General features: G+C 39.8%; 1 protein-coding gene across 1 annotated transcript; it reads left to right on the top strand.

The window, feature by feature from the left end:
• The first annotated feature begins 8,484 nt into the window (after window positions 1-8,484).
• hsc70 (heat shock cognate 70) lies at window positions 8,485-12,982 on the top strand. The gene is made up of 9 exons (XM_037676363.1): window positions 8,485-8,608; window positions 9,882-10,086; window positions 10,178-10,383; window positions 10,533-10,685; window positions 10,764-11,319; window positions 11,434-11,636; window positions 11,730-11,928; window positions 12,037-12,269; window positions 12,452-12,982. Exons 2-9 carry the CDS (start codon window positions 9,882-9,884, stop codon window positions 12,632-12,634), a joined length of 1,938 nt encoding a protein of 645 aa, XP_037532291.1. The 5' UTR covers window positions 8,485-8,608; the 3' UTR covers window positions 12,635-12,982.
• Window positions 12,983-13,489: the final 507 nt, after the last annotated feature.

The following is a 13,489-nucleotide window of genomic DNA, read 5'->3' as shown; positions in this document are numbered from 1 at the left end:
ACTGTTCAGTGATTTGTAGACATACATGAGTATTTTGAACTGGGTTCAAAAGTGAACCGGTAACCAGTGCAGTGAGGCCAAAACTGGTGTAATGTGCTCTCTTTTGCCTGTACTGGTTAAAAATCGGGCTGCTGCATTTCTGGACCAGTTGTAGTCGTGCAATGGAGGTCTGACTGATACCAAACAGGAGCGAATTGCAGTAATCAAGCCTAGATGTAATGAATGCATGTATTACTGTCTCCAGGTTATTTTTGGATAATATGGGCTTCAATAAGTAAGTATGTAAGTATGTAGCAGCTCAGAAAGGTAAGGACGGTTTACTTAAACATTTAAAAACAAGTTAAAGCATTTGTAAATAATAAAATAAGATTTAGAGTGTGCCACACTCTAAGGTCAATAAGGTTTTAGAAGACCTTAACCAGAGGCATATCTGGACGTCGCATGTGGGCATTACAATCACCAACAATAAGGATATTGTCGTATATAGGCATAATTTCAGTCAAGAATCCTGAAAAGTCATTGATAAAATCCTTATTGTATTTTGGGAGGGCAATCGATGAGCGCACACAGCTCTGTGAGAGAGGCCCAGATCAAATAAACACAGTTCAAAGCTAGTAAATAAAAATGACATTGATAGCTACTTGCAGTTAAAGCAGTGCTTCTCAGTAATTTTATGTTACACCCCCACCTAGGAAGAAGTAAACATTTTGCGCCCCCCCAACTCTCTGCTGCGACTGTAAATAGTATAATTTGTCTATAAAATTATTATAAGTATACCTCTACATAACATATCCTTATTAACATTAAATAAAGAAAAAGAAAGAAATATAGCTCAACTTACAACAAAGATTATTAACATTGTTGTATGGTCTGTAACAGAAAAGGCTTAAAGTGGAGTCCTAACATTTACTTTGTATTAAACATTACTTCTGTATATAAAAAACCCACAAAATTTGTGCTTTGACAAACTAAAAATAAATTGTTAAAGCAAAAGAGGAAGAGGGGCAGGTTACGCTCTCGCTTTGAGTTTATTCTCTCGCATGCATGCTGTGGGTGACAAGCGTTCAGAGCGTCACCAGCTGAGGACGTGTCGGAGTTATTTATTTCTCAGCAGTAGAGGGAAGCAACACGGTTCAAGCACGGCTCCTCAAACGACAAGACAGCCATATTTGTTCATAACTTTATTATTAGTAAACCTGAGAGTTGCCGGACTTTAGCAAACAGTTGCCGAACGCATCCTGACAAAATGAGAATGGTGCCAAAAAAAAAACAATACTACTCCCTGCCGCAAAATGTTCTCCGGGGTCACATGAGCCCCCACTGACAATGCTCCAGGCCCCCCCAGGGGAGCGGGCCCCACTATTTGAGAAGGACTGAGTTAAAGTCTCTTATAAACAACTGTTACTTCACCCCGACCCAATGCCCAATGTCAGAGGGGTATTAAAATAGCAGCAGTTTTGTAAAAGGTTCTGTAAAAACACTGAAGTCACCTGCGCTTAGTGGAGCCTCAGTTCTACAGCGACAATCCAGTCCCTGGAATGTAAAGAAGTTCTTGAGCATGAAAGACTTATTTGCTAGCGATCTAGCATTTTCCAGGCCAAACTTTACTAGGGAGCCTGATACAGCAGCCACAGATGTGCCCACAGATGTGGAAAGCTGGGGCTGCTAGCTATGAGTGCCAACCAAGTGTCATCAGGATCTAGCCAATACCAAGGTGTAGGAAGGTAAACGGCTTTCTTGGACTCAATCTAAAGAGCCATGTGCAAACAAACCAACTTAGCCTTGGTCTTAACCAGCTAACCGCAACATTGACTATGCTAGCGGAACTATTAATGCCGTTAAGGTAGAGCTAGGGCTCGGCAAAATGCTAAATGGACTGTACTTATATAGCGCTTTTCTATCTTATCAAGATACTCAAAGTGCTTTACACTACAATCTGTGTCCTCATTTACCCATTCATACAGCACTCTACTAGATCTATACAAATAATTATCAGTGCTTTATCACATTCATACACTGATGGGACATACATCAGAGGCAATGATAGGTTCAGTGTCTTGCCCAGGGACACTTCGGCATGTGACTGCTGGTGGAATTGAACCCCCAACTCTTGCTTTGGAGGACGACTGCACTAACCACTCAGCCACAGCCACCCCAAAGACAAAGGGATCTATTATAGAAATGGAGGCAGCATTGTTGATCTACCACATCGAGACATCAACAGCTGTTGAGCAAAAACCCAAAGATCTAACAATGTTTAGAGATACACTTAAAGAACTGACTTTTAGGGTTGAAAGCAGCAAACAGGGGGCCCGTCACATTTTGCTTAAGAGTACTGATAGTACATCAAGCATAAAAAGTAAATGTATCATGTTTTCAAAACCAGGCCAAAAAGATCCTGAGTACTAAATTGATCAAATTGAATAGACCTGAATGTGTTTTTTTAATCAATTTAGGTTTGTTTACTGTCTTTTAGAGCTGGAAGCAGCCCTGTTGAAGGAACTGGACCCTCCGCTTTATGCTCATCTGGTCAAAGACAGCATGGAGAGCTTCGCATTCTGCCACAGGTAGATCTTTAGCATTGCTCAGTAAATCTAGTTTTTGATTTTAGCTGATTTTTGTGTGTATATGCAGTTGCTTCAGTCCACATGTGTTGACCTTTGTTTCAGGTGGCTGCTTCTGGGTTTTCAAAGGGAATTTGAACACAGCGACGCCCTCCGTTTGTTTGAGATCCTGAGTTGTGACCACCTGGAGCTCATTTCGCAACAAGTTGACCGAGCGCGTTATCAGGAAAGGCTAGCACAAAAATACAGCACAGGTGAAACTCAGAAGAGGGATGGGAGGTAGACCAAATCTGACTGTTACCTGCATGAAATATCTGACATTGCTTTGTCTTCAGGGGACAATTTGCAGTCAGAGCTACCGACTTTCAACACCGACTTCACCTTTGAGCTTTTTATCTGCGCAGCCATCCTGTTGGATAACAGAGAGTCTCTGCTGCAGTGCCAAGACGATGTCCAGCTCATCCAATTTACCAGCAGGTACATGTTGTAGAACAGTAGTTACTGACACCCTTTGCTGCATGATGATATGCCTGTCGAAGGCGTGACATATTATGATATGGTCTCTGTCCATCTGTATGTACATTTGCAAACTTTCTCTTATCCCACCCATATCTTTTGATCTATCCATCCATCCATCCATCCACTTTCTTCTGCTTGATCCAAAGTTGGGTCATGGGGGCAGCAGCTTGAGTAGGTAGGACCAGACATCTTTTTCCAGAGCCAACTCTTCCAGCTCTTCTGGGAGGATTCCAACACGTTCCCAGGCCAACTGAGAGACATAGTCTCTCCAGCATGTCCTGGGTCTTCCCCGGGGTTTTCTCCCAGTTGGACATAGCCAAGCAGCTCCCTAGGGAGGTGCCCAGGTAGCATCTTTACCAGATGCCCGAACCACCTCAACTGGCTCCTCTCGATGTGGAGGAGCAGCTGTTCTACTCTGAGTCTCTCCCAAATGACTAAATTTCTTACCCTATCTCTAAGGGAGAGTCCAGCTACCCTGTGGAGGAAATTTCAACCACCTGTATCCACGATCTCATTCTTTCGGTCACTACCCAGAGCTCATGACCATAGGTGAGGGTAGGAATGTAGACTGACTGGTAAACGGAGAGCTTTGCCTTACAGCTCAGCTCCTTCTTCATCACAACAGACCGGCACAGAGTCCGCAATACTGCAGATGCTGCACCAATCTTTCTTGTCAATCTCATGTTCCTCATTCGTGAACAAGACCCCAAGATACCTTGAGGCAGAACCTCACCCTTGACCCAAAGAGAGCTCTTGGGACCTTCTGATCCACTCAAGATAATTTAACAAAACTTCATGCACTTATGCATCATCACTAGACGGGGTGTCACATACACTTTTCATCAACCCAGCTTCAAGATCAAGATCACAAATGCATCACAAACAATGATGGGTCCAGCTACGGGCAAGAGGTGGAACACCTGGAGAGCTGGTGCGGAGAGAATAACCTTCACATCAATGTGAAGAGGACAAAGGAGATGATTGTGGACTTCAGAAGGAACAAAAACACCTACACCCCCCTGAACATAAGAGGATCTGCGGTGGAAGTGGTCTCCAGCTACAAGTACTTGGGTGTACACATGAATGACAGCCTCAGCTGGAGCAACAACACCACCAGCCTGATCAAGAAAGCTCATCAGAGACTCTACTTCCTCAGACGGCTGGGACGAGCTGGTCTGGGAAGCTCAGTCTTCACCTCCTTCTGCAGGTGTGCAGTGGAGAGCATCCTGTGCTCGAGCATCAATGTGTGGCATGGAGGCTGCACAGCTGCAGAAAGAAGAGCTTTGCAGAGAGTGGTGGAGGCTGCACAGAGGTCTGTTGGAATCAGCCTCCCCACCATCACAGACATCTACACCTCCAGATGCAGGAGGAGGGCCACCTGCATCGTGAAGGGCCCCACTCACCCAGCGCACACGCTTTTTGCCCCGCTCCCCTCAGGAGGGAGGTTAAGGAGCATTAAGTGTGGAACCGCTGGACTGAGGAACAGCTTCTACCCTGAGGCTGTTAGACTTATGAATCTCTAACCAGAATAATCACTGTGAAAAACCATTTCATGTTGCTGCTGATCTGTTTTAATGTTGGTGTGTTCATGCGTGCACATCTGCTCACAGACTCATGTTCATGTTTGTGCTAATGTTCAATGTTTTATGTTATGAGTGCTTAGTGTATATTTGGTTGATGTTTTTCTTAGTTCATGTCTTGGATGTTATTACTGTTTTTCTTATACATTTTATTGTTGGATGTAACTGGGACCCTGTGTACATAATTTCGCTCCACCACATGTACCACATGAGGTGCGAATGACAATAAAGAAACTCTGACTCTGACTCTGACTCTGACAAATCAATGTCAAATTTTGAACAAGGTATTTTATTGTTCAGACCATAACTTCTGATCCGTTCCAAGATAATGTAATGTAACTTCATACACTTTTGTTCCACCACCACACAGCTTGTCACAAAATCTTTTCATCACTGCAGCTCCAAGGTCACAAACCAAGTTCAACTATTATACAAGGTCTTTGCTTGTTTGGACCATAGCCACTGATCCACTTAAGATAATTTAAGACAACTTGATACACATTTGTACGAGGCCTGTCACAATAAACAATAAATCAATTAATTGCATGATAAATTAAAATAACCTACCTCATTTTCATTTATCGGCTTTATCGTTTCTTCTTGTCTCTCTCTTTCTACTGAAGACACTGGATGACAAAAGGCTCAACTCCGGTGCTCTTCACTGACCCCTCCCTTTCTCTTTTCTCTTTAAAATCAGTTTTAACCTTCCAAAAATCACGTTTTTGGATCGTTAAAAGCAGCTAAGCTGAGAAGCTAAGCTATGAGCTAAGCTAACAGGCCGACCTCGGGGAAAAAAAAACTCCATCTTGTCGAAGCTCCATAATTCACGGTTGAAACCTGTGTCTTTGTGTAAAAAGTTCTTCTCTGCAAAAAGAAGCTGAGAACTTGTTTACTGATTTTTTTATTAAATCTTTGTGTGAAAAATACTATGCTAAAGAGCTCAAACCACACCGAGCGTCCACCATTTTGAGAACCGAAAAGAGACAACCCATGTCACGTCAAGGGGCTCCCTCCCATTTTTCTTAAAGAGGCACGCTGCTTGCTCCCTCACTATCCATCCTTCTGTTCAAACTGTCTTATACTGCCATCCGGTGGTCGAAAAAAGGTACTACATGCAAAACAAATTAAACATTTCTTCTTAAGCGTGACATTAAAGACTAATTATTGTCAAATTTCAAACAATATTATCGTTTATCGCAATCATTTCTGAGACAATCGCCCAACAAAATTTGTTATCGTGACAGGCCTAATTTGTACCACTAGTAGAGGGTGTGATGCATAATCTTTTCATCACCCCAGCTCGAATATCAAGGTCATAAATCAAGATGAAATATTATACAAGGTCTTTGCTTGTCTGGGCCAATACTTTAGATTGCTGTGTAATAGTTTGTCCAACAGAGTATAATTTGCTTTACTCTTTTTCAGATGTTTAAATTTCACCTATCAACTTGTAAAAGTAAGCCCCATGTGTAGCAGCACTGTCTAATGTAAATTATGATTTGCCTGTGCTTATTGTTCTGAAGTTATTATTTTGTACATGTGCAAAACCGTTTGAATGTCTCTGCCACCCCGGGTTGGGAACCACTGTTACTAGAAGTTGTATTTGCGTGAATGTTTCAGTTTAAACGCCTTAATAAAACTTCTACCCTCTGCACAGCATCCAGGGAACACTGGACCTGAACGACACGTTGAGGAAAGCCGAGAACTATTTCTACAACTACTGCAAGAGGTGTGCCTGGGATTATATGAAGGAGCACTGCAGAGCGAGTAGCAAACATGAGGACTTTTTTTATCAACTCCGTAATTTGTTTGTTTTAAAGTAATGTCATTAGCTATAAAACTGTAGGTTTTATGACATGTCCATTTGATGGTAAATGTGTCAAATATTTTTCTGTTATGAGAGAAATGATGGCTGCTTGACCTTTAAGTAACACAATGTCATTCCCTATTATACATGTACATTATTTATTGTATAAAAAATATCTAATAAAAGCTGTATTATTTGTTAGCTTATTTTTTCTCAAAAAATAAAATCTAAAACTTAAAATATGTATAGTAACCTTATGAAACTGACGCCCCTCATGAGATTATATAATGTTTAAACATGAGTGGTGTGTGTGGCTATGGTGTGTCACAACAGCTGCTGTTCATAAAAACCCTGCAGTTATATTTAAAGACCAGCTGGCATACGTGTCAGAGAGGTCTGCTACAGAAATAGATGGGGACCCTTTCAGTTACAGGGAAGTGAAAAACACTATCTTAGACAGAGAATCAAACATACTGTGTAGATATGTGACTTGTTTTGGATAATAATTTTTTTTTAAATCAGAGGACAGACTAATCACTGTTTCAGTCTCATTTTGAATGGAGAATTTATATTTTACCAAGTGTGTGCAGGAAATCAATTCAAATGGATTTTCTTAAAGTTGCTCAAAATATTTACAATTGGTAAAGAAGTAGAAAAGAGTGACCTTTCATAGAAGGTCATGGTTCTTTATTGTCATTCACATCGCATGTGGTACATGTGGTGGAACGCAGTTGTGCACACAGGGTCCCAGTTACATCCAACAAAAGTATAAATTGTAAAAGAAAAACAGTAATAAGATCCAAGATATGAACTAAGAATATGCTAAATACTGAATAGTGCAAAAACAATAATGCATCAAAAGAAGAAGAGTACAACCTTAAGAGACAAATTACTTAAAGAGGTAGTCAAGATCTTTTATAAAAGATTCTGTGGAAAAGCTTATGTAGATTCAATATCTTACCTGTTGTAGATAAATCTTTCATCATCTGCTGGAGAATCAGTTTAATTCTGCCCGGAAGTTAAAAGTTAGTCCAAGTGAATTATTGACTTCATAAAACAACTACAATTTCAAGAGTTTTATAAACCTTTACACTGCGCACAACTTCATAGTCCACTGTTGATCCAGCAGAAAAGTGATTTTCCTGCTGGAAGTTCTTCAGGTTGCACCAGGAGTGCTACAGCTAGCTGCTGCTGCTTCCTGTTCTTGCAACTAACCATAGAATAAAGTAGACTGCTTTGTTGCATGACAGTTTTAAACAAAGATTATTTTCGACTGAGAAGTAGCTGTTTAGGTCCAACCTTATAAATAACATTTTATACGCATTTGTTAGATCTTGCCCTCAGTATGTGTTGTGAATGATTCTCAGCTACATCTACTTCAAATTTTATCTCAAAGCCTGTAAGATTGAAGTGAATACAGTATATAATTCATTTCAAGTATCTCATGAACAATTATGTCAAAAAAAATTTGATGTTTTTTTTATTTATTACATTGTAATTATTTTTCTACATAGTTTCCTATTTTAAAGCTATATTGCAAATGTTCATATTTAGTTTGTTTAATCAAAAACTGAGTTTTATGGACAAGACTTTCGAGTTGTATTTTATTATGACTGACTTCTTAAGAGTTTATTTCTTTATGGTCCTTTAAAAAATAGTTCTAACATTTTGAAAAACACCTAATTGGTAACATTTTTTGAGAGTCCTGATGACATGTCCTAAAAGCATGCGAGGAATATTTATATAGCTCTCGTACTACATTAATTCTATCACAATAAAACAGTTATAGATCTGTTTAATTTTATTTTAACCCAAAGTCTCAGAATCCTATATCTGTCTCGTTCATCTGGCAAACTACTACAGAGCTGATAATAATAGCAAGCTTTCATTCAGAGAAATGTGACTAGTGAGCAGAAACATGGGCCTAGAACTTTCTTCAGTGGGGTCACCTGACACCCTGATGGGCTCTCCCCAACTCCGAGCCTTATAAACTCAGGAGGGAAGACTTATCCACTGTCTGCCAGGAGAACGAAGACGTGCTGGAGAGGAGCTCAGACACGGGCGTTGAGTGCTGGGTGAAACCAAAGCATCACTTCCATTCAGTAAACTCTCAAGTCCTCAGTCTCTAACTTCACAAGGTAACTGCATTGTTTGAGCAGTGTGGATCTCTGGCCTGGCTTCATTATCCTTGTTGCTTTTAAAGGTCAAATATAATGTGAAAGTCTCTTAAATGAAAGAGGTTTGCATGATTTTAGTCAACGGTATGATTAAGAAAACTGCTACAACTTTTTCACTCAAAAATATGTTCACTTGATCTGTGTTTCTTTAGTGAGTTCAGGCTAGAGAAAATACATCAGCATTTGCTGTTCTATTACACAAATGAAGACAAAGTGATAATAACATGCTTGTCAAAAAATGTTTCACTTACTGCTTATATAGGTTTACTAAAAATTTGGTCCTCAGCCTGATGAGGCTTATGTTATTTTACTGCCATCAATTTTATATTACACACTAGGGTTAGGGGATTTTAATAATGAAGATGATGGACGAGCACTCATTTTGCTTGACTAATAATGTCCGAAAGACTCTGTGGCCCAATCACATCTCCTTATGTCACTTGAAAGTTCCTATTGAACCAAGAAAAAGCCTACACCAATTGCACGCTCCCTGAAAACTTGCGACACCTGTGACATTGTGCTGTGTGATACAACTGGACATTTTAGAGTGGCCTTTTATTGTGGTCAGCCTAAGGCACATCTGTGCAACAATCCTGCTGTCTAATCAGCATCTTGATATGCCACACCTGTGAGGTGGATGGATTATCTCAACAAATGAGAAGTGCTCATTATCACAGATTTACACAGATTTGTGAACAATATTTGAGAGAAAAGGGCTTGTTGTGTACATAGAAAAAATCTTAGACCTTTGAGTTCAGCTCATGAAAAATGGGAGCAAAAACAAAAGTGTTGCGTTTATATTTTTGAGTGTAATTAATGTTCACAACCTTTTCAAGGAACCCAACTTTGGAGGAATTCAACTATCCAAGACCCAACTATCGCTGGATGAACTTTATTTTTGGAAAGGAAAGAAAGGGGGGGGGGGACATATTTACGAAAGTAACCGTCTCAGTCATTATACTATTTTATGCATCTATAACTTGTTTTTTATTTGTTGTGAAAATTGTGAAAAATTATGCTGAACAAAACTGCAAAAAATAAAAATCTATAGAATATCTAGAGGCCACTCAAACCCCCCATTTGGTGTTTTGGGTCCTGACACAAATAACATTTTTAATTTATTTTTGAAAAATAAACACTATCAAATGGCATTAATATAAAAGAAAATGTGTTGTAATGATAAAATTTGTATTGTAACTTTTATTTACTTTTTTTTTTTTTTTTTTTTTTACAGATGTCTAAAGGACCAGCAGTAGGTATTGACCTGGGTACTACCTATTCATGTGTGGGAATCTTCCAGCATGGTAAAGTAGAGATTATTGCCAATGACCAAGGGAACAGGACCACGCCAAGCTATGTGGCCTTCACAGACACAGAGAGACTTATTGGAGATGCTGCCAAGAACCAAGTGGCCATGAACCCATCCAACACCGTATTTGGTAAAAAAAAAAAAAAGTATCCATCCATTCATATAAAATTATGTCTGTACACATTATTTACTGACTCTTTTTGCTGTTAAATTTACTTCAGATGCCAAGCGTCTAATTGGACGCAAGTATGACGATCCTGTGGTGCAGTCTGACATGAAACACTGGCCCTTCAAGGTTATTAATGACTCCACCAAACCTAAGATGGAGGTTGAATATAAGGGTGAGATCAAGAGCTTCTATCCTGAGGAGATTTCCTCAATGGTTCTCACCAAAATGAAGGAGATCTCTGAAGCTTATCTTGGGAAGGTATGTAAAAAGGGTCTATAATACAACATTTCAAATACAAAGTGTACTCTTGACTTAAGATTTACAAGGGTTATTTTTTTCTCTTAAGTTCTGTGTACAATATGCTGACAAGTATAGTTCATTAACTGAAGAAACTACCTTTTTTTTAGCCTGTGACAAATGCAGTTATCACAGTTCCTGCTTACTTCAATGACTCCCAGCGTCAAGCCACCAAAGATGCTGGAACAATCTCTGGTCTCAATGTGTTGCGTATCATTAATGAACCTACAGCTGCAGCCATTGCATATGGTCTGGACAAAAAGGTAATTCACTACCTGACCATTCAAATGCTAATGTCACCCTTTTTTTCTGCAACTTATTTTTTAATCCATTTATCTTAGGTTGGAGGTGAACGTAATGTCCTCATCTTTGATCTTGGTGGTGGTACTTTTGATGTGTCAATTCTGACAATTGAAGACGGCATCTTTGAAGTCAAAGCCACAGCAGGTGACACACATTTGGGTGGTGAGGACTTTGACAACCGTATGGTCAACCACTTCATTGCTGAGTTCAAGCGCAAGTTCAAGAAGGATATAATCGACAACAAGCGAGCTGTACGTCGTCTGCGTACAGCTTGTGAGCGTGCAAAGCGCACCCTCTCCAGCAGCACCCAGGCTAGCATTGAGATCGACTCCCTCTATGAAGGCACGGACTTTTACACTTCTATCACCAGGGCTCGTTTTGAAGAACTCAATGCAGACCTGTTCCGGGGAACACTTGAGCCCGTGGAGAAAGCCCTGAGAGATGCCAAGATGGACAAATCCCAGATCCATGACATTGTCCTGGTGGGTGGATCTACTCGTATCCCCAAGATCCAAAAGCTTCTGCAGGACTTATTCAATGGTCGTGACCTAAATAAGAGCATCAACCCAGATGAAGCTGTTGCCTACGGAGCAGGTAGTGCTACGTACAATTTAATTTAAACTTGTTCTCAAATGCATTTAAATGTCATACAGTATTTCAACTAGAAACTTTCTAGTAATGCTACATTTATTATTTGGAAACTCATAGCTGTACAGGCAGCCATCTTGGCTGGTGATAAGTCTGAGAATGTCCAGGACCTGCTCCTGCTGGACGTCACACCCTTGTCCCTGGGAATTGAAACAGCTGGAGGAGTGATGACTGTCCTTATCAAAAGGAACACCACTATCCCAACCAAACAAACCCAGACCTTTACCACCTACTCAGACAACCAGCCTGGTGTGCTCATTCAGGTAGAACGCACCACAAGTAACAGTTCACAGAAATGTTCCCAAGTATTCCAAAAGTTCAATATTATTTAAACTATATTTTAATGACTCTTACAGGTTTATGAAGGAGAAAGAGCCATGACCAAGGACAATAATATCCTGGGGAAATTTGAACTGACTGGTATTCCACCTGCTCCCAGAGGTGTCCCTCAGATTGAGGTGACCTTTGACATTGATGCCAATGGTATCCTCAATGTGTCCGCAGTGGACAAAAGCACAGGAAAGGAGAACAAGATCACCATCACCAATGACAAAGGTTTAACCATAAATGAAGCATAACAATGCTTTAAAAAAAAATGGGAGAATGTTTTTCATTTAAAAAAATATTAAAGAAATAAATGTTTTGTATTTTATTTCCAAACAGGGCGGCTGAGCAAGGAGGACATTGAGCGCATGGTGCAAGAAGCAGAGCAGTTCAGGTCGGAAGATGAATCGCAGAGAGACAAAATCACAGCCAAAAATTCACTCGAGTCTTTGGCCTTCAACTTGAAGAGCACCGTGGAAGATGAGAAGCTCCAAGACAAGATCAGTCCTGAGGACAAAAAGGCTATTGTGGACAAGTGCAATGAAGTAATTTCTTGGCTGGACAGAAACCAGGTAAATACCATATAGATTTAACTGAGGTTTTGTAACAGAAAAAGGGTTCCTTTATTGTTCAAATTGTGAAATTGCGTTCACAGAATATTGAGAATGAGTACCCACTTTCCTTCAATATTTTCTCTTTTTATACGGTTCAACTCTTGTGTCAGATTGTGTTATTTTCACCTTCTTTTACACAGACGGCTGAGAAGGATGAGTACGAACACCAGCAGAAGGAACTGGAGAAGGTGTGCAACCCCATCATGTCCAAGCTGTACCAGGGTGGTATGCCAGGAGGAATGCCAGGAGGAATGCCTGGTGGCTTTCCTGGTGGAGCTGGAGCTGGAGCTTCTTCTGGTCCAACTATCGAGGAAGTGGACTAAACAATCCTGTGTATCTCAGTAGTTATCTACATGCAGCACATTCAACTTTATATACTGGCTGTTCCAAGCATACAGTATGTTTTGCCAAAATTAAATTTCATGCAACAATAAGATTACAGAGCTATTTTTACTTGTTGTATGACTTCTTACACATTTAGGCAGTAACATTTTGCTCCCCCCCCCCCCCCAAAAAAAAAAAAAACAAAGAAAAAAACAAAACTTTTAACTTGCAGTCATTTATTAAAAAAAAACATTTGTGATTTGCACAACCACTCTCAAAACATGTCTAAACTGTGATTCATAAAATTAATAAAGATTCTCTCTCCATAAAGGTCCTGATTTGCATAATTCTGTCTATTGTCATTTTTGTCAGGGCCAGCCCAAAGCACAAGCAAACTAAGCGGCTGCTTAGGGCCCCAGGGCCACTAAGGGGCCCCCTAAGTGGAATTGAATATTTTTAGTAATGATTTCTATATGATTCTATTTAATATTTTAAATTCAGCTTTTGCAAATTGTTGCATACATTTATATAGTTTTAAGAACTAATTATTCAACTTTAAATTTCTTTTTTTTTTAACTATTTTATGTGGTTTCAAGTTAATTTATATTGTTGCAATACAAATTATTTTGAACATTACTGTTGCAGTTCTTTGGAACCAAAGATAATAAGCCAGATGACACTGTAGATGTAAAATATATTGGATACTGGTGTTTTTTTTTTATTTTCCTTTTGTTACTTTTAGTACCACTGATTAAAAAATATATATATATGCAGGCTCTCTCTCGTGCTCTCTCCATATATATATGTGTGTGTGTGTGTGTGTGTGTGTGTGTGTGTGTGTGTGTGTGCCACTG

Source organism: Nematolebias whitei, chromosome 5, assembly GCF_014905685.2.
Source record: "Nematolebias whitei isolate Nwh7 chromosome 5, NemWhi1, whole genome shotgun sequence".
Lineage (NCBI taxonomy): Eukaryota > Metazoa > Chordata > Actinopteri > Cyprinodontiformes > Rivulidae > Nematolebias > Nematolebias whitei.
This window is presented reverse-complemented; position numbering and strand designations above follow the sequence as displayed.

Excerpts from the sequence above, each read along its gene's own strand:
- hsc70 (XM_037676363.1), top strand. The coding sequence starts at position 9,882 with ATGTCTAAAGGACCAGCAGTAGGTATTGACCTGGGTACTACCTATTCA. Across the intron at positions 10,384-10,532 it reads CTGAAGCTTATCTTGGGAAG|CCTGTGACAAATGCAGTTAT; the intron begins GTATGTAAAAAG and ends CCTTTTTTTTAG. Across the intron at positions 12,270-12,451 it reads CTTGGCTGGACAGAAACCAG|ACGGCTGAGAAGGATGAGTA; the intron begins GTAAATACCATA and ends TCTTTTACACAG.